The following is a 27269-nucleotide window of genomic DNA, read 5'->3' as shown; positions in this document are numbered from 1 at the left end:
TTTAACAATATTATTGAAAACACTTTCTTTATTGTATTTTAGCATTTTACATCAGAAGTATAACATTAATGTAAAACAAACACATGAAACATTTATTTATTTGATTAGAAGTAATTAATACATAGGAGTTATTATCTCACAACTTAATTATACTACATTTGTCATGACAAAAAGCCACTAGCCATGAAGAAAGTCAAATTTACCATCTAAAATTGAAGTAGGTTTCCTTCAGAAAAATGTGTTTTGTACGTTTACTAATATTGTGCTGATTACTACTGAAATGGACCAGATGACTTAAGTTCCACAAGGTTAGTTCTATACAGTCATCAATGATACTAATAATGTGTTGTTGCTTTTACTGAGTGTTTGTTACTGAAGTTAAAAAAAATCACATCAAGTGGTTATATGTGGTCTAAGTTATTTAATTAATTGATCTGCTTTGTGGGATTTTTTTTTCATAGTAGGTTAGTGAGGTTATGACCCTTATCTTTATGAAGGTAAACTTGAGCCAAAAACTTCAACATATTCAGCGGAGCCAACCTAAAAGAAAAAAAGAAAATTAAATGCTAATTTGCATTTTTTCATAAATTAGAGAATATTGGAAAATACTAGACACAGCCACATCTAGATGACGCAATATAATTTAAGCAAAATACATTACAAAGCTCCTGCCTAAAATTGTACATTTATTTACATTGATACAATACAATGGCTTTTGTTTTTTAAAGTTCCAATGTGAATGTGTGTGTTTATGTATGTGTATGTATTTGTATATTTTTTATTATTATACTTTATTTTTGAAGAGCCAACATATTCCGCAGCGCTGTCCATGGATACAATTCATTTAAATAAAACAATAATTGAAAACTTGTAAGAGACAGGACAAAATTTACAAACACATACAGGAGAAATTTAGAGCCCTATTACCATGGGAACTTACAATCAAACAATAATATATATATATATATATATATATATATATATATATATATATATATATATATATAAAGTCAATGTAAGGATTGCACAATCATACTATCAATCATTACCACGGTGCACTGCAAATATTCATCCAAATGTATCCAAACAGCAGGCACTCACTGGACTTTGTAATAAAATATAGAAAATTTCTATTGCATCAGGTTAAAATGGACAAACGTTTCGGCACTGCATTGTGCCTTTGTCAACGTCAAAAATACAAAACAACACACAAACAGAGTGCAGCTCTACACCCCAGAAAAAATCATTGGTCTTCCACCTCCTCAAAGCCACCTTCCTCCTCTGACTCCTCTTCTTCAGACTCCTCTCTCTGCATTGCCTCTCTCTGCGTTATTATAAGGTGTGTTAAGTAGTACTATTCCTATCAGTTTAATCCCTGTTACGTCCCCTATCAGGGGACGTGTATATGGCATGGATTTTAGGAACCGGGAGATGGAAAAAGATGCTTGGTTGGTCCTCCTACTTCAAATTTGGGGCACTGCGCGTGCAATCTACTGTGCCACCAGATATGAGTGGTGTGTTAAGTAGTACTATTCTTATCAGTTTAATCCCAGTTATGTCCCCTAACAGGGGACGTGTATATGGCATGGATTTTAGGAACTGGGAGATGGAAAAAGATGCTTGGTCGGTCCTCCTACTTCAAATTTGGGGCACTGCGCATGCAATCTAATGTGCCACCAGATAGGAGTGTTGTGTTAAGTAGTACTATTCTTATCAATTTAATCCCTGTTACGTCCCCTATCAGGGGATGTTATATGGCAAGGGCATGGATTTTAGGAACTGGGAGATGGAAAAAGATGCTTGGTCGGTCCTCCTTCTTCAAATTTGGGGCACTGCGCATGCAATCTAATGTGCCACTAGATAGGAGTGGTGTGTTAAGTAGTACTATTCCTATCAGTTTAATCCCTGTTATGTGCCTTTTTTATTGGTTTGGTTTTTGAAGCCACAGTGCTGCACCAGAGGCTAGAAAAATTAGGCATGTACAAATGCCTGAAAAATTAGGTATTGTTGCAGCCGCTGCTGTAGCAGCGGCCAGAAAAATTGATGTTTGTTTCCCATGTAGAAAGTTTCCTAAAACATTGCGACTTGAACCCTAGTTGGTGTCGGATAAGTCACGCAAGTCATCCGGCATTCAGAGATAAAATACAGCAGCGTGTGGACCATTTTTAGCCCAAGGCAGCTCATCTCATCAGGCCTTTTTTAGTCGAATGTATCGCCCAATGTCAGTCCCTTCGGGATCCATCCCTCATTCATCTTAATAAAGGTGAGGAAATGTAGACTTTTTTGACCTAGGCGACTTCTCTTCTCAGAGACAATACCTCCTGCTGCACTGAAGGTCCTTTCTGACAGGACACTTGAAGCGGGGCAGGCCAGAAGTTCTATCGCAAATTGGGATAGCTCAGGCCACAGGTCAAGCCTGCACACCCAGTAGTCAAGGGGTTCATCGCTCCTCAGAGTGTCGGTCGAGTCGTTCTCTGAGGGTGGACCCCGAAGGGCTGTGGCGATGCATAGGACTTAAAAAGCTCTGCATGTCCTCCATCAAAAACAAAAGCGTCCTGTCCTTGCCAGCGTGGTCGTGGGAGGAGGAGGATTACTTTCACCTCTTCCCCTGTTAGATTCCCGTTGTGCTGTGACATCACCCTTATATGCTGTGTAAAGCATATTTTTTAATTTCTTTTGGAAATGCTGCATCCTTTCTGACTTGCGGTAATTCAGTAACATTTCAGGCCCTTTATGCTTATACCGGGGGTCTAGTAGGGTGGACACCCAGTACAGGTCAATCTCCTTCAGCTTTTTTATACGAGGATCCCTCAACAGGCACGACAGCATGAAAGAGCCCATTTGCACAAGGTTGGATGCCGAGCTACTCATGTCCCGTTCCTCATCCTCAGTGATCTCACTGAAGGTATCTTCTTCCCCCCAGCCACGTACAACACCACGGGTACCAGATAGGTGACAACGAGCACCCTGGGATGCCTGTTGTGCTTGGTATTCCTCCTCCTCCTCAAAGCCACATTCCTCCTCTGACTCCTCTTCCTCACAATCCTCTTCCAGCACTGCCGCTGGTCCAGCAAGCGATGCTGATAAGGCTGTTTCTGGTGGTGATGGTGACCACAACTCTTCCTCTTCACGCTCATCTACGGCCTGATCCAGCACTCTTCGCAGGGCACGCTCCAGGAAGAAAACAAATGGTATGATGTCGCTGATGGTGCCTTTGGTGCGACTGACTAGGTTTGTCACCTCCTCAAAAGGACGCATGAGCCTACAGGCATTGCGCATGAGCGTCCAGTAACGTGGCAAAACAAATCCCAGCACGCAGAGGCTGTCCTAGCACCCTGGTCATACAAATAGTCGTTAATGGCTTTTTCTTGTTGGAGCAGGCGGTCGAACATTAGGAGTGTTGAATTCCAACGTGTCGGGCTGTCGCAAATCAAGCGCCTCACTGGCATGTTGTTTCGCCGCTGGATATCTGCAAAATTCGTCATGGCCGTGTAGGAATGCCTGAAATGGTCACACACCTTCCTGGCCTGTGTACTTATGCACAAAGCGTTGTACGATCAGATTACACACATGTGCCATGCACGTCACATGTGTCAACTTGCCCAAATTCAATGCCGCCACCAAATTTCCTCCGTCGTCAGAAACCACTTTGCTGATCTCCAGTTGGTGCAGAGTCAGCCACTGATCCACCTGTGCATTCAGGGCGGACAGGAGTGCTGGTCCGGTGTGACTCTCTGCTTTCAGGCAAGTCAACCCCAAGACAGCGTGACACTGCCGTATCCGGTATGTGGAATAGTACCTGGGGAGCTGGGGGGGGTGCCGTTGATTGGAGCAAGATGCAGCAGCAGAAGAGGACTCATCCGAGGAGGTTATGGAAGAGGATGGAGTAGGAGGAGTAGATGAGGTGGCAGCAGGCCTGCCTGCAAGTCGTGGAGGTGTCACCAACTCCTCCTCTGCAGAGCCATGCATTCCATGCTTGGCAGCTGTCAGCAGGTTTATCCAATGCGCAGTGTAGGTGATATACCTGCCCTGACCATGCTTTGCAGACCAGGTATCAGTGGTCAGATGGACCCTTGCCCCAACACTGTGTGCCAGACATGCCATTACTTCCTTTTGCACAATTGAGTACAGGTTGGGGATTGCCTTTTGTACAAAGAAATTTCGGCTGGGTACCTTCCACTGCGGTGTCCCAATAGCTACAAATTTTTTGAACGCCTCAGACATCACAAGCTTGTATGGTAAAAGCTGGCGGGCTAAGAGTTCAGACAAACCAGCTGTCAGACGCCGGGCAAGGGGGTGACTTTGTGACATTGGCTTCTTATGCTCAAACATGTCCTTGACAGACACCTGACTGTGGGCTGATGAGCAGGAACTGCTCAAGGCGAGAGACGGAGTGGCTGATGGTTGAGAGGGGGCAAGGAGGACAGCAGTGGTTGACGTGGCTGAAGATGCTGGACCAGGAGGAGGATGGCGGCTTTGAGTTTGTGTGCTGCTTGTACTCATGTGTTGATCCCATAGGCGTTTGTGATGTGCGATCATGTGCCTTTGCAAAGCAGTTGTGCCTAGGTGGGTGTTGCACTTCCCACGACTCATTTTCTTTTGGCACAGGTTGCAAATGGCATCGCTGTTGTCAGAGGCAGACACACAAAAAAAATGCCACACTGCTGAGCTCTGCGATTACGGCATTCTGGTGGTGGCAACAGCATGCGTTGATTGGCGTGCTGTCAGGCTGACCCCGGGTGCTGATGCATGCTGTCTGACTGTGCCACTAGCTCCTTGCGACGACCTCCCCCTGCTTCCAACTCGTCTTCTCGTCCTCCTCTCTGTCTCCCCATCTGAACTTTCCCCCTGTTCTTCTTTTCTTCTAGCGGGCACCCACGTGACATCCACAGACGCATCGTCATCATCAACCTCTTCACTTGTATCTGACAACTCAACAAAGGAAGCAGCAGCGGGTACAACATCATCATCATCACACCATACGTCCATGTGTTTAATGCTGCCTGACTGAGACATATCACTGTTATCTACATCCTCTGTCAATGATGGTTGCGCATCGCTCATTTCTTCAAACTGATGTGTAAATAACTCCTCTGACAGATCAAGTGAAATGGCTGTGGTGCTAGTGTTGGTGATGGTGGCAGGCAGGCGAATGGTAACTTGAGAGGTGCCCGAAGCTAAGCTGGAGGAGGATGGTGCGTCAAGGTTCCGAGCAGAAGCTGTAAAAGATTGGGTGTCCTGTGTTAGCCAGTCAACTATGTCCTCAGAACTTTTCGAGTTCATGGTACGTGGCCTCTGAACACTGGGCATTATTTTAGGGCCAAAGGGAATCACAGCACCACAACCAGGACGGCACCTGCGGGATGGCCTGCCTCTGCCTGTCATTTTTTTTTAAATGTACACTTACACTACTATTAAACAAGATATGAGTGGTGGCACTGGGCAAGTGGGCACAGTATACGCTGTGAGCCTGAAACAAAAAAGCAGACTGATGTTTCACAGTCAAAAAATATTTTTTTTTTTTTTTTAATGTACACTTACACTACTATTAAACAAGATATGAGTGGTGCCACTGGGAAAGTGGGCACAGTATACGCTGTGAGCCTGACACAAAAAAGAAGACTGATGTTTCACAGTCAAAAAAGTTTTTTTTTTTTTTTAAATGTACACTTATACTACTATTAAACAATATATGAGTGGTGGCACTGGGCAAGTGGGCACAGTATACGCTGTGAGCCTGACACAAAAAAGCAGACTGATGTTTAACAGTCCAAAAAGTTTTTTTTTTTTTTAAATGTACACTTACACTACTATTAAACAAGATATGAGTGGTGGCACTGTGCAAGTGGGCACAGTATATGCTGTGAGCCTGACACAAAAAAGCAGACTGATGTTTCACAGTCAAAATTTTTTTTTTTTTTTTTTTTAAATGTACACTAATATTAAACAAGATATGAGTGGTGGCACTGGGCAAGTGGGCACAGTATACGCTGTGAGCCTGAAACACACGCTGGCAGGCAGGCAACTGCAATTAGATTACACAAGCAGACTGATGTTTCACAGTCAAAAAAGTTTTTTTTTTTTAAATTTACACTACTGTTACACCAGATATGAGTGGTGGCACTGGGCAAGTGGGCACAGTATACGCTGTGAGCCTGAAACACACGCTGGCAGGCAGGCAACTGCAATTAGATTACACAAGCAGACTGATGTTTCACAGTCAAAAAAGTTTTTTTTTTTTTAAATTTACACTACTGTTACACCAGATATGAGTGGTGGCACTGGGCAAGTGGGCACAGTATATGCTATGAGCCTGGCACATACGCTGGCAGGCAGGCAACTGCAATTAGATTACAAAGGAAAAAAAAACAAAAAAAACAGACTGATGTTCTAGCCCTAAAAAGGGCTTTTTGGGGTGCTGTCCTTACAGCAGAGATCAGATGAGTCCTTCAGGACTGTAGTGGACACTGAATACACTAGCCTAGCTATAGATTTCCCTATTAATCAGCAGCAGCTACACTGTACCTCCTCTACCTAAGAATGCAGCTTCCGAATGAATCTAAAATGGATGCTGTCCAGGAGGTAGGAGGGTCTGGGAGGGACGGTCTGCTGCTGATTGGCTGGAATGTGCCTGCTGACTGTGAGGTACAGGGTCAAAGTATTACTCAATGATGACGCATAGGGGGCGGATCGAACATCGCATATGTTCGCCCGCCGCAGCGAACGCGAACATGCTATGTTTGCCGGGAACTATTCGCCGACGAACTATTCGCGACATCACTAATATATATATATAATATAGCCAAGATGTGAACTCTCACCTTCCATCACCTGCCAGGGTGCTAGTAATATAAATAAATAGTAACAAAAATAAAGAATTGCACTCGCTGGCATTTCAAAGATCAAATTTACTGTGAAAAGTGTAATGTTCCAGAAACATTACACTTTTCACAGTAAATTTGATCTTTGAAATGCCAGCGAGTGCAAATCTTTATTTTTGTTACTATATATATATAAGAGAACCAAATGGAAAGGTAAAGCGCAAACAGTCCAAAAGACACCTGCTCTGATAAAATACAAAAGTTTAATAAATCCAAGTAAAAGTTTACATCATAGCACCAAAAAGAAAAGAGTTAAAAGTTTACTCAGTGTGTACAGAGACACCAGTTTGCAAACATGTTTCGTGCCTCAGCACTTGATCATATTATACCCCAATTCAACATAAATCTGTACTTATACACTTGCTAGCCTGCATAGCCAATCTAGTCACACTACACGTATCAGTGAAACAACAATTGGCCATAATTAAGGTATCAGTTTGGAGTTTTGCTCTACCTTTGATGTACCTTAGAGTATATGCAAAAGGAATAGAAATAAAATACAAAATATGAGGTGGCTTAATTGAGTGATAATTATGTCCCAATCTGGGTCATCTATTTTACTGGTCAAATGCAACACTTGTTATGGAGAGGTATATAAGTTAGTGATTCCACTTGTGTGATTGTTAGGAATACATCAGTATAACATAACATGTCTATGTAACATATCATGTCTATATAACATGTGTCACTCTGTAGATTTGAATGTACACATCGTACACAATCAATTGCATGTAACTCATTGTGGGCCTGTATGATTGACGAATATGGGCATCAATCGAGATTGGTGACGTCACTTCCGGTATTACGCTGACCAAGACCATACAGGGACACAGTATGAGATACACTCTCTAGCATTAACCTGCATGGAGGTAATTTTGAGTTTAGATGACCTGAAAATCAAAATCAGCTTGTAACTTTGACACAGCATAGCTTGGTATACACAAGGAATAATATTACTTTGTTAAACCGGAAACAATGTTATTTCCGGTTAACTACATTGCTACAAAGTACATTAACACCCATAAACTACCTATGAACCCCTAAACCGAGCCCCCCCCCACATTGCAAACAATATAATAAAATTATTTAACCCCTAATCTGCCGACCGGACATCGTCGCCACCTACATTATACCTATGAACCCCTAATCTGCTGCCCCTAACATCGCTGACACTTACATTATATTTATTAACCCCTAATCTGCCCCCGCCAACGTCGCCGCCACCTACCTACACTTATTAACGTTGGGGGCAGGAGATTAGGGGTTAATAATTGTAGTTAATTTATTTAATTAATTTATTGATAGTGTAGTGTTCGGTGTATTTGTATTTTAGGTTAGGATTTATTTTACAGTTCATTTTGTAATTATTTTAACTATTTTAGCTATTAAATAGTTATTAACTATTTAATAGCTATTGTACCTAGTTAAAATAAATACAAAGTTGCCTGTAAAATAAATATAAATCCTAATATGGCTACAATGTAGCTATTAGTTATATTGTAGCTATATAACGGCTAGATTTAGAGTTTTGTCGGTAACGACCCGCGTAGCTAACGCTGGCTTTTTTCTGGCCGCACCTTTAAAATAACTCTGGTATTGAGAGTCCACAGAAAGGCAGAGTTAGGCTCCAAAAAAGGAGCGTAGAGCATATTTAACGCAACTTCAACTCTCGATACCAGAGTTGCTTACGGACGCGGCCAGCCTCAAAAACGTGCTCGTGCACGATTCCCCCATAGGAAACAATGGGGCTGTTTGAGCTGAAAAAAAAACCTGCAAAAAAGCCGCGTTCAGCTCCTAACGCAGCCCCATTGTTTCCTTTGGGGAAACACTTCCTACGTCTGCACCTAACACTATAATATGTACCCCGAGTCTAAACACCCCTAACCTTACACTTATTAACCCCTATTCTGCCGCCCCCGCTATCGTTGACCCCTGTATATTATTTTTAACCCCTAATCTGCCGCTCCGTAAACCGCCGCTACTTACATTATCCCTATGTACACCTAATCTGCTGCCCCTAACACCGCCGACCCCTATATTATATTTATTAACCCCTAATCTGCCCCCCGCAACGTCGCCTCCACCTGCCTACACTTATCAACCCCTAATCTGCCGAGCGGACCGCACCGCTATTATTATAAAGTTATTAACCCCTAATCCGCCTCACTAACCCTATAATAAATAGTATTAACCCCTAATCTGCCCTCCCTAACATCGCCGACACCTAACTTCAATTATTAACCCCTAATCTGCCGACTGGAGCTCACCGCTATTCTAATAAATGTATTAACCCCTAAAGCTAAGTCTAACCCTAACACTAACACCCCCGTAAATTAAATATAATTTTAATCTAACGAAATTAATTAACTCTTATTAAATAAATTATTCCTATTTAAAGCTAAATACTTACCTGTAAAATAAATCCTAATATAGCTACAATATAAATTATATTTATATTATAGCTATTTTAGGATTAATATTTATTTTACAGGTAACTTTGTATTTATTTTAACCAGGTACAATAGCTATTAAATAGTTAGGAACTATTTAATAGCTAAAATAGTTAAAATAATTACAAAATTACCTGTAAAATAAATCCTAACCTAAGTTACAATTAAACCTAACACTACACTATCAATAAATAAATTAAATACAATTCCTATAAATAAATACAATGAAATAAACTAACTAAAGTACTAAAAATAAAAAAGAACTAAGTTACAAAAAATAAAAAAATATTTACAAACATTAGAAATATATTACAACAATTTTAAACTAATTACACCTACTCTAAGCCCCCTAATAAAATAACAAAGCCCCCCAAAATAAAAAAATGCCCTACCCTATTCTAAATTACTAAAGTTCAAAGCTCTTTTACCTTACCAGCCCTGAACAGGGCCCTTTGCGGGGCATGCCCCAAGAAGTTCAGCTCTTTTGCCTGTAAAAAAAAACATACAATACCCCCCCCAACATTACAACCCACCACCCACATACCCCTAATCTAACCCAAACCCCCCTTAACTAAACCTAACACTAAGCCCCTGAAGATCTTCCTACCTTATCTTCACCATACCAGGTTCACCGATCGATCCAGAAGAGCTCCTCCGATGTCCTGATCCAAGCCCAAGCGGGAGGCTGAAGAGGTCCATGATCCGGATGAAGTCATCATCCAAGCGGGAGCTGAAGAGGTCCATGATCCGGCTGAAGTCTTCATCCAAGCGGGAGCTGAAGAGGTCCATGATCCGGATGAAGTCTTCTATCAACGGCATCTTCAATCTTCTTTCTTCGGGAGCCATCATCTTCCATCCGACGCGGAACATCCTCTTCTCCCGACGCCTACTTGCCGAATGACGGTTCCTTTAAATGACATCATCCAAGATGGCGTCCCTCGAATTCCGATTGGCTTATAGGATTCTATCAGCCAATCGGAATTAAGGTAGGAATATTCTGATTGGCTGATGGAATAAGCCAATCAGAATCAAGTTCAATCCGATTGGCTGATTGTTTCTAAAGGATGGAGGACCTCTTCTTGCCCCGCTTGGATGAAGACTTCTACCGGATGGAGGACCTCTTCTTGCTCCGCTTGGATGAAGAATTTGGCTCGGCTGGGTGAAGACGACTCAAGGTAGCCGGGAGCGATCGGTGATACCTGGCATGGTGAAGACAAGGTAGGAAGATCTTCAGGGGCTTAGTGTTAGGTTTATTTAAGGGGGTTTGGGTTAGATTAGGGGTATGTGGGTGGTGGGTTGTAATGTTGGGGGGGTATTGTATGTTTTTTTTTACAGGCAAAAGAGCTGAACTCTTTAGGGCATGCCCCGCAAAGGGCCCTGTTCAGGGCTGGTAAGGTAAAAGAGCTTTGAACTTTAGTAATTTAGAATAGGGTAGGGCATTTTTTTTATTTTGGGGGTCTTTGTTATTTTATTAGGGGGCTTAGAGTAGGTGTAATTAGTATAAAATTGTTGTAATATTTTTCTAATATTTGTAAAAAAAAAATTATTTTTTGTAACTTAGTTCTTTTTTATTTTTTGTACTTTAGTTAGTTTATTTCATTGTATTTATTTGTAGGAATTGTATTTAATTTATTTATTGATAGTGTAGTGTTAGGTTTAATTGTAACTTAGGTTAGGATTTATTTTACAGGTAATTTTGTAATTATTTTAACTATTTTAGCTATTAAATAGTTCTTAACTATTTAATAGCTATTGTACCTGGTTAAAATAAATACAAAGTTACCTGTAAAATAAATATTAATTCTAAAATAGCTATAATATAAATATAATTTATATTGTAGCTATATTAGGATTTATTTTACAGGTAAGTATTTAGCTTTAAATAGGAATAATTTATTTAAGAAGAGTTAATTTATTTCGTTAGATTAAAATTATATTTAATTTAGGGGGGTGTTAGTGTTAGACTTAGCTTTAGGGGTTAATACATTTATTAGAATAGCTGTGAGCTCCAGTCGGCAGATTAGGGGTTAATAATTGAAGTTAGGTGTCGGCGATGTTAGGGAGGGCAGATTAGGAGTTAATACTATTTATTATAGGGTTACTGAGGCGGATTAGGGGTTAATAACTTTATTATAGTAGCAGTGCGGTCCGCTCGGCAGATTAGGGGTTAATAAGTGTAGGCAGGTGGAGGCGACGTTGTGGGAGGCAGGTTAGGGGTTAATAAATATAATATAGGGGTCGGCGGTGTTAGGGGCAGCAGATTAGGGGTACATAGCTATAATATAGCTGGCAGAGGCGTGCGGACGGCAGATTAGGGGTTAATAAGTGTAGGTAGCTGGCGGCGACCTTGTGGGGGGCAGATTAGGGGTTAATAAATATAATATAGGGGTTGGCGGTGTTAGGGGCAGCAGATTAGGGGTACATAAGTATAACGTAGGTGGCGGTCGGCAGATTAGGGGTTAAAAAAATTTAATCGAGTGGCGGCGATGTGGGGGGGACCTCGGTTTAGGGGTATATAGGTAGTTTAGGGGTGTTAGTGTACTTTAGAGCACAGTAGTTAAGAGCTTTATGAACCGGCGTTAGCCCAGAAAGCTCTTAACTACTGAGTTTTTTCTGCGGCTGGAGTTTTGTCGTTAGAATTCTAACGCTCACTTCAGACACGACTCTAAATACCGGAGTTAGAAAGATCCCATTGAAAAGATAGGATACGCAATTAACGTAAGGGGATCTGCGGTATGGAAAAGTCGCGGCTGAAAAGTGAGCGTTAGACCCTTTTTTGAATGACTCCAAATACCGGCGGTAGCCTAAAACCAGCGTTAGGAGCCTCTAACGCTGGTTTTCATGGCTACCGCCAAACTCCAAATCTAGGCCTTAGGGTTTATTTTATAGGTAAGTATTTAGTTTGAAATAGGATTAATTTATTTAATTATGGTAATTTTATTTAGTTTTATTTAAATTATATTTAAGTTAGGGGGTGTTAGAGTTAGGGTTAGACTTAGGTTTAGGGGTTTATTACTTTATTATAGTAGCAGCGATGTTGGGGGCGGGAAATTAGGGGTTAATAATTGTAGGTAGGTGGCGGCGACTTTAGGGGGGCAGATTAGGGCTTAAAACAATTTATTATAGTGTTTGCGAGGCGGGAGTGCAGCGGTTCATGGGTTAATACATTTATTATAGTGGCGGTGATGTCCGGTCAGCAGATTAGGGGTTAATAATTGTAGGTAGGTTGCGGCGACATTGGGGGGGGGCAGATTAGGGGTTAATAAATATAATATAGGTGTCGGCGATTTTAGGGGCAGCAGATTAGGGGTTAATAGGGATAATGTAGGGGGCGGCGGTGTCTGGAGCGGCAGATTAGGGGTTAATAATATTATGCAGGTGTCGGCGATGTCGGGGGAGGCAGATTAGGGGTTAATAAGTGTAAGGTTAGGGGTGTTTAGACTCGTGTTCATGTTAGGGTGTTAGGTGCATAAAATTCATTTCCCTATAGGAAACAATGGGGCTGCATTAGGAGCTGAACGCTGCTTTTTTGCAGGTGTTAGGTTTTTTTCAGCCAGCTCAGCTCCATTGAATCCTATGGGGAATTCGTGCACAAGCACGTTTTTACATTTTACCGCTACCGTAAGCAACGCTGGTATTGAGGTGAGAAGTGGAGCTAAATTTTGCTCAACGCTCACTTATCTGAGGCTAACGCAGCCATTCAGAAAACTCGTAATACCAGCGTTGTTTAAAGGGAGTGCTGGAAAGAAAAGGAGCATTAGCCCCGCATGTTTTTACTGACAAAACTCGTAATCTAGGGGTAAGATAGCTACAATATAATTAATAATTACATTGTAGCTATTTTAGGATTTATTTTTATTTTACAGGCAGCTTTGTATTTATTTTAACTAGGTACAATAGCTATTAAATAGTTAATAACTATTTAATAGCTACCTACTTAAAATAATTACAAAATTACCTTTAAAATAAATCCTAACCTAAGTTACAAATACACCTAACACTACACTATCAATAAATTAATTAAATTAATTAACTACAATTATCTAAAATAAAATACAATTAAATAAACTAAACTATAGTACAAAAAAAACCAAACACTAAATTACAAAAAATTAAAAAATAATACAAGAAGTTTAAACTAATTACACCTAATCTAAGCCCTCTAATAAAATAAAAAAGCCCCTAAAAATAATAAAATTCCCTATCCTAAAGTAAGTTACAAATAGCCCTTAAAAGGGCCTTTTGCAGGGCATTGCCCCAAAGTAATCAGCTCTTTTACCTGTAAAAAAAAGAACAATCCCCCCAACATTACAACCCACCACCCACACACCCCTACTCTAAAACCCACCCGATCCCCCCTTAAAAAAACCTAACACTACCCCATTGAAGATCACCCTGCCTTGAGCCGTCTTCACCCAGCTGGGCCAAAGCCTTCATCCGATGGGGCAGAAAAGGACATCCAGACTGGCAGAAGTCTTCATCCTATCCAGGCAGCAGAGGACATCTGGTCTGGCAGACGTCTTCATCCAAGCAGCATCTTCTATCTTCATCCATCCGACGAGGAATGGCTCCATCTTGAAGACCTCCGGCGCGGAACATCCTTCTAGGCCAACTACTAACGATGAATGAATATTCCTTTAAATGACGTCATCCAAGATGGCGTCCCTCGAATTCCGATTGGCTGATAGGATTCTATCAGCCAATCGGAATTAAGGTAGGAAAAATCCGATTGGTTGATTTAATCAGCCAATCGGATTGAAGTTCAATCCGATTGGCTGATTGGATCAGCCAATAGAATGCGAGGTCAAATTTACCTATAAAATAAATCCTAACCTAAGTTCCAATTACACCTAACACTACACTATAATTAAATTAATTACCTAAACTAAATACGATTAAATACAATTTTAAAAAATTATCTAAAGTACGAAAAAAACCCACTAAATTACAGAAAATATTTTTTTTTAAACTAATTACACCTAATCTAATCCCCCTAATAAAATAAAAAGGCCCCAAAAATAATAAAAAGCCCTACCCTTTACTAAATTACAAATAGCCCTTAAAAGGGTCTTTTGCGGGTCATTGCCCCAAAGTAATCAGCTCTTTTACCTGTAAAAAGTACAATACCCCCCCCCCCAACATTAAAACCCACCACCCACACACCCAACCCTACTCTAAAACCCACCCAGCTGGGCCAAAGTCATCAACAAAGCCGGGCGAAGTGGTCCTCCAGACGGGCAGAAGTCTTCATTGAAGCCGGGCAGAAGAGGTCCTTCAGACGGGCAGTAGTCTTCATCCAGGCGGCATCTTCTATCTTCATCTATCCAGCGTGGAGCGGCTCCGTCTTCAAGACATCCGACGCGGAGCATCCTCTTCCAACGAAGTCCAACTGAAGAATGAAAGTTTCTTTAAATGACATCATCCAAGAAGGCGTCCCTTGAATTCCGATTGGCTGATAGAACTCTATCAGCCAATCGGAATTAAGGTAGAAAAAATCCTATTGGCTGATGCAATTAGCCAACAGGATTGCAGTTCAATCCTATTGGCTGATCCAATCAGCCAATACGATTGAGCTGGCATTCTATTGCATCAGCCAATAGGATTTTTTCTACCTTAATTCCGATTGGCTGATAGAATTCTATCAGCCAATCAGAATTCAAGGGACGCCATCTTGGATGACGTCATTTAAAGGAACCTTCATTCTTCAGTTGGATTTCGTTGGAAGAGGATGCTCCGCGTTGGATGTCTTGAAGATGGAGCCACTCTGCGCCGGATGGATGAAGATAGAAGATGCCGCCTGGATGAAGACTTATGCCTGTCTGGAGGACCTCTTCTGCCCAGCTTCGATGAAGACTTCTGCCCATATGGAGGACCACTTCACCCGGCTTCGTTGATGACTTTGGCCCGGCTGGGTGAAGACTTCTCAAGGTAGGGTGATCTTCAAGGGGTTAGTGTTAGGTTTTATTAAGGGGGTATTGGGTGGGTTTTAGAGTAGGGTTGGGTGTGTGGGTAGTGGGTTTTAATGTTGGGGGGGTATTGTACTTTTTTTACAGGTAAAATAGCCGATTACTTTCGGGCAATGCCCTGGAAAAGGCCCTTTTAAGGGCTATTTGTAATTTAAGACAGGGTAGGGCTATTTATTATTTTTGGGGGCTTTTTTATTTTATTAGGGGGATTAGAATAGGTGTAATTAGTTTAAAAAAATTTGTAAATATTTTATTATTTTCTGTAATTTAGTGGGGGGTTTTCTCCGTACTTTAGATAATTGTTTTAAATTGTATTTAATTGTATTTAGTTTAGGTAATTAATTTAATTAAAGTATAGTGTTAGGTGTAATTGTAACTTAGGTTAGGATTTATTTTACAGGTAAATTTGAATTTATTTTAACTAGGTAGCTATTAAATAGTTAATAACTATTTAATAACTATTGTACCTAGTTAAAATAAATACAAACTTGAATGTAAAATAAAAATAAATCCTAAGCTAGATACAATTATTAGTTATATTGTAGCTAACTTAGGGTTTATTTTATAGGTAAGTATTTAGTTTTAAATAGGAATTATTTAGTTAATTGTAGTAATTTTATTTCGATTTATTTAAATTATATTTAAGTTAGGGGGTGTTAGGGTTAGACTTAGGTTTAGGGGTTAATAACTTTATTATTGTGGCGGTGACTTTGGGGGCAGCAGATTAGGGGTTAATAAGTGTAGGTAGGTGGCGGCGGCAACATTAGGGGGGGCGGATTAGGGGTTAATAAATAAAATGTAGGTTGCGGCGATGTTGGGGGCAGCAGATTAGGGGTTCATAAGTATAATGTAGGTGGCGGCGGTGTCCGGAGCGGCAGATTAGGGGTTAATAATATAATGTAGGTGTCAGTGATTTCAGGGGCGGCAGATTAGGGGTTTATAAGTATAAGATTAGGGGTGTTTAGACTCGGGGTTCATGTTAGGGTGTTAGGTGTAGACATAAATTTTATTTCCCCATAGGAATCAATGGGGCTGCGTTAGGAGCTATACGCTGCTTTTTTGCAGGTGTTAGGTTTTTTTTCAGCCGGCTCTCCCCCACTGATTTCTATGGGGAAATCTTGCACGAGCACGTTTTACCAGCTCACCGCTAACGTAAGCAGTGCTGATATTGAGGTGAGATGTGAAGCTAAATTTTGCTCTACGCTCACTTTTCTGCGGCTAACGCCGGGTTTCTAAAAACCCGTAATACCAGCGTTGTCTGTAGGTGAGCGGTGAGCATAAACTGCTCGTTAGCACCGCACCCCTTTTAACGCAAAACTCGTAATCTAGGTGTATATTTATAAAGCGCCAACATATTCTGCAATGCTTTCCATGGGTACAATTGATTTAAGTAAAACAATGATATAATACTAGTAAGAGACAAGACAAAATTTAGCAAACCAATACATGAGGAATTTAGGGCCCTATTCCCATGGGAACTTACATTCTAGAAGGGTAGGAGCATGAAGACTGCAAGGGTTAGAATGATGTTAATTCAGAGTTGGATGAGCGCCAGTATTAGGTAGGTGGAATTAGTTTCTTTCTAAGGACTAGATTACAAAAGGAGTGCTAATTAGCAATTATCGCTTATAACATTAACCAGAGATCAGATCTCTGGTAAATTTGTATAAATGTGCTCCAAATGCCCCCAAAATACAATGCAGTGTATAATAAATAAATAAAACTTGTAGCATTTGTTTTAATTACTGCACCAGGCAGTATTTTGGGGGTAAAGTTGGTTGGTGTAAGGCATTAGAAAAACTGACGGCTAGATTTAGAGTTTTGTCGGTAACGACCCGCGTAGCTAACGCTGGCTTTTTTCTGGCCACACCTTTAAAATAACTCTGGTATTGAGAGTCCACAGAATGGCTGCGTTAGGCTCCAAAAAAGGAGTGTAGAGCATATTTAACGCAACTTCAGCTCTCTATACCAGAGTTGCTTACGGACGCGGCCAGCCTCAAAAACATACTCGTGCACGATTCCCCCATAGGAAACAATGGTGCTGTTTGAGCTGAAAAAAAACCTAACACCGCAAAAAAGCCGCGTTCAGCTCCTAACGCAACCCCATTGTTTCCTATGGGGAAACACTTCCTACGTCTGCACCTAACACTCTAACATGTACCCCGAGTCTAAACACCCCTAACCTTACACTTATTAACCCCTATTCTTCCGCCCCCGCTATCGCTGACCCCTGTATATTATTTTTAACCCCTAATCTGCTGCTCCGTAAACCGCCGCTACTTACATTATCCCTATGTACCCCTAATCTGCTGCCCCTAACACCGCTGACCCCTATATTATATTTATTAACCCCTAATCTGCCCCCCACAACGTCGCCTCCACCTGCCTACACTTATCAACCCCTAATCTGCCGAGCGGACCGCACCGCTATTATTATAAGGTTATTAACCCCTAATCCGCCTCACTAACCCTATAATAAATAGTATTAACCCCTAATCTGCCCTCCCTAACATCGCCGACACCTAACTTCAATTATTAACCCCTAATCTGCCGACTGGAGCTCACCGCTATTCTAATAAATGTATTAACCCCTAAAGCTAAGTCTAACCCTAACACTAACACCCCCCTAAATTAAATATAATTTTAATCTAACGAAATTAATTAACTCTTATTAAATAAATTATTCCTATTTAAAGCTAAATACTTACCTGTAAAATAAATCCTAATATAGCTACAATATAAATTATAATTATATTATAGCTATTTTAGGATTAATATTTATTTTACAGGTAACTTTGTATTTATTTTAACCAGGTACAATAGCTATTAAATAGTTAAGAACTATTTAATAGCTAAAATAGTTAAAATAATTACAAATTTACCTGTAAAATAAATCCTAACCTAAGTTACAATTAAACCTAAATTAAATAAAATACCTATAATTATCTACAATTAAACCTAACACTACACTATCAATAAATAAATTAAATACAATTCCTACAAATAAATACAATGAAATAAACTAACTAAAGTACAAAAAATAAAAAAGAACTAAGTTACAAAAAATAAAAAAATATTTACAAACATTAGAAATATATTACAACAATTTTAAACTAATTACACCTACTCTAAGCCCCTTAATAAAATAACAAAGACCCCCAAAATAACAAAATGCCCTACCCTATTCTAAATTACTAAAGTTCAAAGCTCTTTTACCTTACCAGCCCTGAACAGGGCCCTTTGCGGGGCATGCCCCAAGAAGTTCAGCTCTTTTGCCTGTAAAAAAAACATACAATACCCCCCCAACATTACAACCCACCACCTACATACCCCTAATCTAACCCAAACCCCCCTTAAATAAACCTAACACTAAGCCCCTGAAGATCTCCCTACCTTGAGTCGTCTTCACCCAGCCGAGCCAAATTCTTCATCCAAGCGGAGCAAGAAGAGGTCCTCCATCCGGTAGAAGTCTTCATCCAAGCGGGGCAGAAGAGATCTTCCATCCGATTGAAGTCTTCATCCAAGCGGAATCTTCTATCGTCATCCATCCGGAGCGGAGCGGCAGCATCCTGAAGACCTCCGACGCGGAACATCCATCCTGGCCGACGACTGAACGACGGATTGAACTTGATTCTGATTGGCTGATTAGGGGTTAAAAAAAATGAATCGAGTGTCGGCGATGTGGGGGGGCCTCGGTTTAGGGGTACATAGGTAGTTTATGGGTGTTAGTGTACTTTAGAGCACAGTAGTTAAGAGCTTTATAAACCGGCGTTAGCCCAGAAAGCTCTTAACTACTGACTTTTTTCTGCGGCTGGAGTTTTGTCGTTAGATTTCTAACGCTCACTTCAGACACGACTCTAAATACCAGAGTTAGAAAGATCCCATTGAAAAGATAGGATACGCAATTGATGTAAGGGGATCTGCGGTATGGAAAAGTCGCGGCTGAAAAGTGAGCATTAGACCCTTTTTTGAATGACTCCAAATACCGGCGGTAGCCTAAAACCAGCGTTAGGAGCCTCTAACGCTGGTTTTCACGGCTACCGCCAAACTCCAAATCTAGTGTCTTTACATTGTGGTCTATTGAAACTGTGTGCTCCCAGTAAATATATATGTATATGCTTATATACATACACATATATATATATATATATATATATATACACACATATATATATTTATGTGTTAATATGTGTATATACACATTTTAACACCTACATTTTTATCTATATAATCACATACATATATATTAAATATTGCTGCCATTGTTGCACTACTTATCCCCTTCGCTGCGTTTTGGTTCTGTGCCGTCTGTTAGCCTATGGAAATGCGCTCTAGTGAGCACAATGCTTCCCTGCAATGCAAACGTGAGCTCGCGTTTCATGAAAGCAATATTTAGCACTCCACTTGTAATCTGGCCCTAAATTGCGTAGTAGACCCCATGAACAAAAATGTCTTTAGGGAGCGTTTAAAAGAAGGCAGATTGGGGGAAAGTCTGACAGCATGATGAAGTGCATTTCAGTGGGTTGGTGCCACACAAGAGAAGTCCTGCAGTCTAGCATGTGAAGCGGTGATGATAGAAAATAAGGTCCAAAGAGGGTATAAAAGCTCAGGCACATGATAACCCACAGGTAACACATCCAGGACATGTTACCTGATGATAGACGATGCAAGGAGCAGGTCATTGTTGGATATTAGGGGGTGAGCTGGAGTATATTTGTTGATTAGTGATTACAGGTAGTGGAAAGCAGCATTGGCAAGGGCTATGTAGGTTAGGTTGAGAATTTTTAATTTAATTCTGCTGTAAATGAGGGGCCAGTGAAGAGACTCACAGAGAGTTGCAGCAGATATAGAGTGGCGGGAAAGGTGGATTAGCCTGGCAGAGGTGTTTAGGATGGATTAAGAGCCTGTAGGATGAGGGGGTGGTCAACTGTTTCAAAGGCATCTGAGAGGTGAAGTACATTGTAATGTAAAATATTCATAACTACTTTTGGGTATAGCTCACTTGGTTAAACGTGGTCGGGTTAGCGCATGAGCAATAGGTGTCTATGGAGAGAAGAAGTTAATTCAGTCACTGTACACGAAGCCCTGACGTTTGGAAAAAGCTTATTTCTAGCTGTGTTTATGCTCAAGCGGGAGTACTAAATACTGCTCCACTTGTAATCTAGGCTTGTAGATACATACATACATGGCTATCTAAAGTGAAAAAAGTTAGTAGGAATCAGGACGGGAGTTTTTGTTTTATTGGCTACAACATTCTCTTGTGTCTCCACCAACTTTGGGTACCTTTGCTTGCACTGAATACATATCATCGTTTATCGATACAAAGGAAATTAATAATAATAATTATTCAATCAAGAAATATTTTGAACTGCACCTAAGAACAATTAACCTCTGCTCTACTCCACTCTTTTATATATATATATATATATATATATATATATATATATATATATATATATATATATATATATATTGTATTTTTGCATGTTTTGGCCAGGCAGGTAGAATTAATCACCATAATTTATTCTAAGACTAATTTGTATGTCTTATACAGCCATTCTATGCAGCAAGTTGAACCCTTTTTATATGCTGATGATGTTTACTTCGATTCAAATAGCAGTATACATGTGATTTCTCCTGCAATGCTTTACAGCTGACTAGATTAGCACTGCACTGAAATGTGGAAGCTCATGTTTAAAATGGACATTTGAAGCAAAAAAGGTGAGGGATAGGTGGGGCCTAGTGAAGCTCATTTGCATATCATTATCCAGAATACCTTGCTCCAGTGGAAAAAAAAATGTTAGTGAGGTTTTCTGTGGAGGAGCATGCAAATGTGTTGTTTAATGATCTATTGTGTATTACTATACTCAGAGTGAAGGGAGTTTTTTTCTTCATCTATTTTCTCACCATAATTTGAGATTATTAAAGAGGTCACAAAGGGATACAGAGATATGAGCAATGTTTTTTTTTTTTTAAATTATGAGGATGAAAGGGAGTCTAATGTGATATGTGCAGAGAAGCAGACCATACCTAGTATATTAAAATATACTGGTGGTGTATAATCAAAGCATAGGCTTATAATTATCATTCTGCCCAAACATATATACTTGTACATTCAAGGAAGAATTATAATAGTACCATACTGTGTGAGTGTGTTAATAAACTTAAAACAGCTGTCCAAAAGTTGTTTGTTTTTTGCTGTGCCAACCCCATAAATGGAATTGGAAGTAAAATACATGAGATATTGTATATCTAAATTGCATATCTTACCCAGAGTTTGCTGGTGTATTGGTAACAATGTATACAGAATAATTATGGGGAAAAGCAAGCGGGAATACTTGCCTAGATTTGCTGTTTTTTTTTCTAACAATAATTTGATGACTCTTACTTTTATCAAATAGAGGATTTTAACACCATGCTTTTATCTCCACCATAACTAAAATGAGAACTACCATACAGAGAAACACGTGTACATGAGTACATAGACAGGAGTGGGGAAAAAAGTGAACACAAACATTCAAATTGCCATGTACATAAAGTGCAAAATATTAAATAGAAATAACCAGATAAGGGGGCATATTACATATAATTTTGGTAAAGTGTTAAGGACTTATTTATTCCTGTATATAAAGTGCAAAGCGTATAGTATTAGTAGGATATAATCTGCAAATTGTTTCTATTTGTAGACCATAGTGCTATGTAAATGAATAGACTTAAAGGGACACTGAACCCAATTTTTTTCTTTTGTGATTCAGATAGAGCATGACATTTTAAGCAACTTTCTAATTTACTCCTATTATCAAATTTTCTTCATTCTCTTTGTATCTTAATTTGAAATGCAAGAATGTAAGTTTAGATGCCAGCCCATTTTTGGTGAACAACCTGGGTTGTCCTTGCTGATTGGTGGATAAATTAATCCACCAATAAGAAAGTGCTATCCAGAGTTCTGAACCCAAAAAAAGGTTAGATGCCTTCTTTTTTTTTGAAGATAGCAAGAGAACAAAGAAAATTTGATAATAGGAGTAAATTAGAAAGTTGCTTAAAATTGCATGCTCTATCTGAATCACAAAAGAAAAAAATTGGGTTCAGTGTCCCTTTAAACAAGGGCACTTATTTATACAGCATTAGACTGGGGGGAAGTGGGGATAACAATAGGTAAAGCATATCGGGGCTATAGAGAAACAAGAGAGGTGCAATAAATACTTCTGAGTTCAGCTTATGGTCTGTAGATCACCAGTTGCCTTTTACTGCTATTTAGAATCAAGCCCTGCACAATATTGTGTGACAAAACAGTAACCTTTGAAATTACCTTCAGTTCTTCATAGGGAGCACACATTGAATTTGCATCCAAAGCAGTATATGGGTTCTCTTCATTTACACCAGGATTCACACTAGACATCTTAAAGCAAAGACTTTAATCAGTACTGTTAAATAATTATAATTGAAGTGAAAATAATTAGTTTTTAAATGAGCATGAAAATCCAAAATCCAATTAATTAAATAGTTGTCCGGAATTATTCCTGTTTATGTAGGAGCAACATGTGCCTTGCAGCAATAGTAATCAATGTTTAAAGCTACACTGAACTTATTTTTACATTTACAATATACATCAGCATTGCAAACAATCTGCACAAAATGTCATATTTAGCAAGTGTGGCATTGTTTTGAATTCCAGATACCCACTGAAAATTATTTTAAGTTTATTTATGTTATCTCCCTTTGGGCCTGTTGAATTAAAGCTTTCATTGCAAGTGAGATTTTATAAAATTATCTTTCAGCACTGAAAAATCCCTAGTGAAATTCTTAAAAGGTCGATTTTCCTATACTTCTCCAAAGGGCGTTCCCTGCATTCCTGTACGTGAAGAAGAAGCAAGCCCAGTACGATATAGCACTACATTACATGACAGTTCTGATGTCTTTATACTTTGTGCTTTGTATTTTATAGTTCAGATTTTTTTATTACATTTAAAATTTGCACTTTATATTTTTTATTTTATTTTGGATACAGCAGTATATTTATGATTATTTTAAAAATTCTGATTTTGCTTTGAAAGTTTGTTTAACTTTAACAAATTAGGATAAAACTTTGTATATTTATCTGTATCTTTTAAAATTTACATTGCACTTTGCATTTCTTCTATTTAAAATAAAACTGAAAAACTGACAACTTCAATTATTATTATTATTATTATTATTATTATTATTATTATTATTATCATTATTATTATCAGTTATTTGTAAAGGTGGCATTTATAGGGAGGAAATGTGTAGAGGTTCCTTCCAAGAATATCACTGTTGTAAAATAGGCTCTCATAAAGGTGATCTACAAACAGATGAGCTTGTAGGCTAACATGCTAAGGTGGTTCAAAAGGATAACAAAGGAGAAAAGGAACTGAGGTTAGAAAAGGTTAGCGTATATTAAATGTATCGTAAAGGAGATAGACAGCAGCTAGGGAGACCAGAGACAATTAAGTTGCAATAGTCAAGGCCAGGAATAATGAAAGAGTGGATTAGAACCTTAGTTGTGTCTTGTGTGAGGAAGTGTCAAATTATGGAGATGTTTTTAAGGTGGAAAGAGCAGGAGCTGGCCAAAGACTTGATGTGAGGATTTAAAGCAAGGTCTGATCAAGTGTGGCCCCCAAGGCATTGGGCATGCAGTGTTGTGGTAATGATGGGTAATGAGAGTTGGTGTAAATGTTATTATAAACAGTTAAAGAAAAATGGAGGGTTCAAGATTTTTGAAGAAGGAGAAAATTAAGGAGCTCAGAGAGATTTAGCTTAAGGTAGTTAGGGGACATCCAAGATGAAATATGAGAAAAACATCTAAGAAGGAGATAGATCTGGTACAGAGAGGTATTTTGGGGTTTCATCAGCATACAAATTATATTGAACCCCATGAGATTTTGTTACGGAACCTAATGATGATGTATAGATTGAGAAGAGAAGGGGACCAAAGACAGAACCTTGTGGTACCCCAACAAAAAAAAGTAAAGGGGCAGATGATGCACCAGAGAAGGCTACACTAAAGGTATGGTTAGACAATTAGATTGAGAACAACAAGAAGGCAGAGTCACAGATGCCGAAAGATTGGAGGGGTTGGACCAAAAGAGGATGGTCAACAGTATCAAACAGATCAAGAAAGATTAACAGAAATAAGTGACATTTCGATATTTTTGCTGTATGTAGATTATCCGTAACCTTAGTGAATGCTGTCTATGTGGAGTGTTGGCAAAATCCTGATTGCAGTGGGTCAAGAAGGGAGTTTAATGTGAGGAAATGTGATAAACGTGTATATACTAGCTTTTCCAGAGGTTTTGAGGTAAGGAGGAGAAGGGAAATAGGGAGGTAGTTTCCCAGTGATCTTCATTACTTTCTATGGCCCAGATCAGCAAAGATAATCATGTTTGGAGAGAAATTATAGTGCAAATATCACCGGGGATAAACTCATTGAATTCTCTATTTTAAAAAAAAAAACGTACACAACCTGGAAGTCCCAGAAAGATGAAAGATGCCTTCCATTGAAAGTAATGAAGCTCTCTCGGATTTAGAATTTCACACAGATGAGAGAACGTAACTGTAGAAGACATGGCCTGATATAAAGGCTCAGTTTGCACCAATTACAAATTAAACTGATATGTTTTCACTACAATTTAACATGTCCTTAGTTGACCATATATTACTTTTCTGTCAGTTAAATAGGTGTATTATGAATTTTGAGCAAACTTCACCTGCATGCAGTTGGTGAGATAATTCAGTGAGATCGGCTTATTTAAAAGTCTTACAGCTTTTCAAAAGAATAGTGAGAGCTTCAGAAATAACCTGAGAACTCTCATGTTCAGCCTGAAACTTCCCTGTCCCTCCCACTTTCTGAAGCTATGTTTTATTTATCAATAGAGCAAATCCAAAGTGCCATGTAATTTGTAAAATATACACTAAAATATATCATATTTTATCCTAATTTGTTAAAGTTACACAGAGACTTTAAAAAATATAATCAGTACTTTATATATACTGCTTTATACAAATCTAAATTTATTAAAATATAAAATAGAAAGTGCAAAGCTTAAATTAAAAAATACTGAAAGGACCCAATCTAATATGTAATGAAATATGAAATACAAAGCATAAAGTGTAAGTGTAACAAAACTCTCATATCATGCACTGCTATATTACACTGGGCATGTCCCTCCTTAAGATACAGAAATGATCTCAGTGTTGGAGAGTTCAGCCCTTTTTCTTTGAACATTCAGTGAATTGGTATGACCAGTTAGGAACACATATAACTGTGCTACTGCACTGGTCAAGCAATCCCTGGTAGAATGCAGCAGGGAAAGAGTTCTTAAAGTGGAAATCAATTATAATAATTTAGATTATGCATATAAAAAAGATATAAAAAAAGTTTCAAATATTTGAATGAAAAATGTATATGTTAAAACTGTTTATGTTCATTTTAAAGGGATATAAAACCAAAACTTTATTCCCATGATATTTTGTATTGAAGAGATATTAAGGTAGGCATCTGAAGCACTACATGGCGGGAAATAGTGCTGCCCTCTAGTGCTCTTGCATTGGAAAACATTCTTTAAAAACTGTTGCAATATAGTGCTCCAGAAATGGACCGGCTTCTAAGCATATGTCCTTGCTTTTCAACAAAAGATACCAAAAGTACAAAGAAAAATTGATGATAGAAGTAGGGATGGGCGAATGTTTCTAAAAATTCGAAATTTAAAATGAATTTTGATACATTCGTTCATTCGAATCTTATTTCGAATGTTTATATAACATTCTAACATTCTATTTTTGAATTTTCGTTTTCGAATTTTTCAATAAAATTCGAAAACATTTGTTCGAATAATAGCATGTTTAGCTATGTATTCATTCAATTTCAAATGTAATATTTGAATTTGAATGTGACATTCAAATTCGAAATAGTATTTCTAGTCTACAACTATGTTTAATAAATGTAATATTCGAATTTGAATGCTACATTCGAATTTGAATGTCACATTCGAATTTGAAATAGTATTTCTAGTCTAAAACTGTGTTTTAAATGTAATATTCGAATTTGAATGTGATATTAGATTTGAATGTGATATTCGATTTGAATGTGACATTCAAATTCGAAATAAAGTTTCTAATCTACAATTGTGTTTTATAAATGTAATATTCAAATTCGAATGTCACATTCGAATTTGAATGTGACATTCGAAATCAAATGTGACATTTGAATTCAAATGTGACATTCGAAAACTGTAAATAACATTTGAAAATCGAATTTTTAAGAATATTCGTTCTTATCAACATTCTATTATGTAAATCGAATTTCTACAATAACATTTGTTCTAACATTCAAATTAGAATATAAACACATTCGCCCATCCCTAGATAAAAGTGGATTAGAAAGTTGTTTAAAACTGCATGCTTTATCTTAATCATGTAAAATAAACTTTGTGTTTCATATCTCTTTAAGCTATCAGGAAGTAAATATTAGCTAACAGGAAGTACATATATTTGTTGATGCCCATTGTTTAATAAGTAGAACTGCCACTGCTTTATTGGTAGACAGTCTCACACAAAATTATTTGTTGTTTTTTAGTACAGGTATATTTAAAAAAAAAAAAGGAATAACTTTAAAAATGCCTCTTTAATATGCACCTATATACCAACCATGTTCATATAAGTATTGCAAGCGAAGCCAGCTTTATCTTCACCCACTGATTTAGATTTCCATTGTTTACTGTTAAAAAGAAAATAAAAACAAACAATATTTTAGATTATTTCAAGTCATCCTGTAGTCCTCTCTTAATATACCTATGATTTCCAATCAAATAACTGCTATTCGTGTTACTGTATTAATCAAAGGCTAAACACTTTGAGATTGTAATATAAAATGATAAATTTTATATATAAAAAACTCTGTAATATACTTTCATTATTTATTTTGTTTCCTTTTCCTGTAATTGTATTCTGAA

The 27269-nt window shown here is 38.5% G+C and overlaps 1 protein-coding gene across 1 annotated transcript in view; it reads right to left on the bottom strand.

The window, feature by feature from the left end:
• Positions 1–27269, bottom strand: part of LOC128638160 (myelin-associated glycoprotein) — a 109083-nt gene continuing 81814 nt past the window's right edge. The window contains exons 6-8 of the mRNA XM_053690023.1: positions 26965–27034; positions 22607–22696; positions 1–540 (exon numbers count right to left, since the gene is read on the bottom strand). Of these exons, the coding sequence (XP_053545998.1) occupies positions 490–540; positions 22607–22696; positions 26965–27034 (211 nt within the window). The 3' untranslated portion in view covers positions 1–489. The remainder of the gene's footprint in view (positions 541–22606; positions 22697–26964; positions 27035–27269) is intronic.

Source organism: Bombina bombina, chromosome 8 (genome assembly GCF_027579735.1).
Source record: "Bombina bombina isolate aBomBom1 chromosome 8, aBomBom1.pri, whole genome shotgun sequence".
Lineage (NCBI taxonomy): Eukaryota > Metazoa > Chordata > Amphibia > Anura > Bombinatoridae > Bombina > Bombina bombina.
Note: the sequence above shows the minus strand (reverse complement) of the source record. Positions and strands in the feature narration are given on the sequence as shown.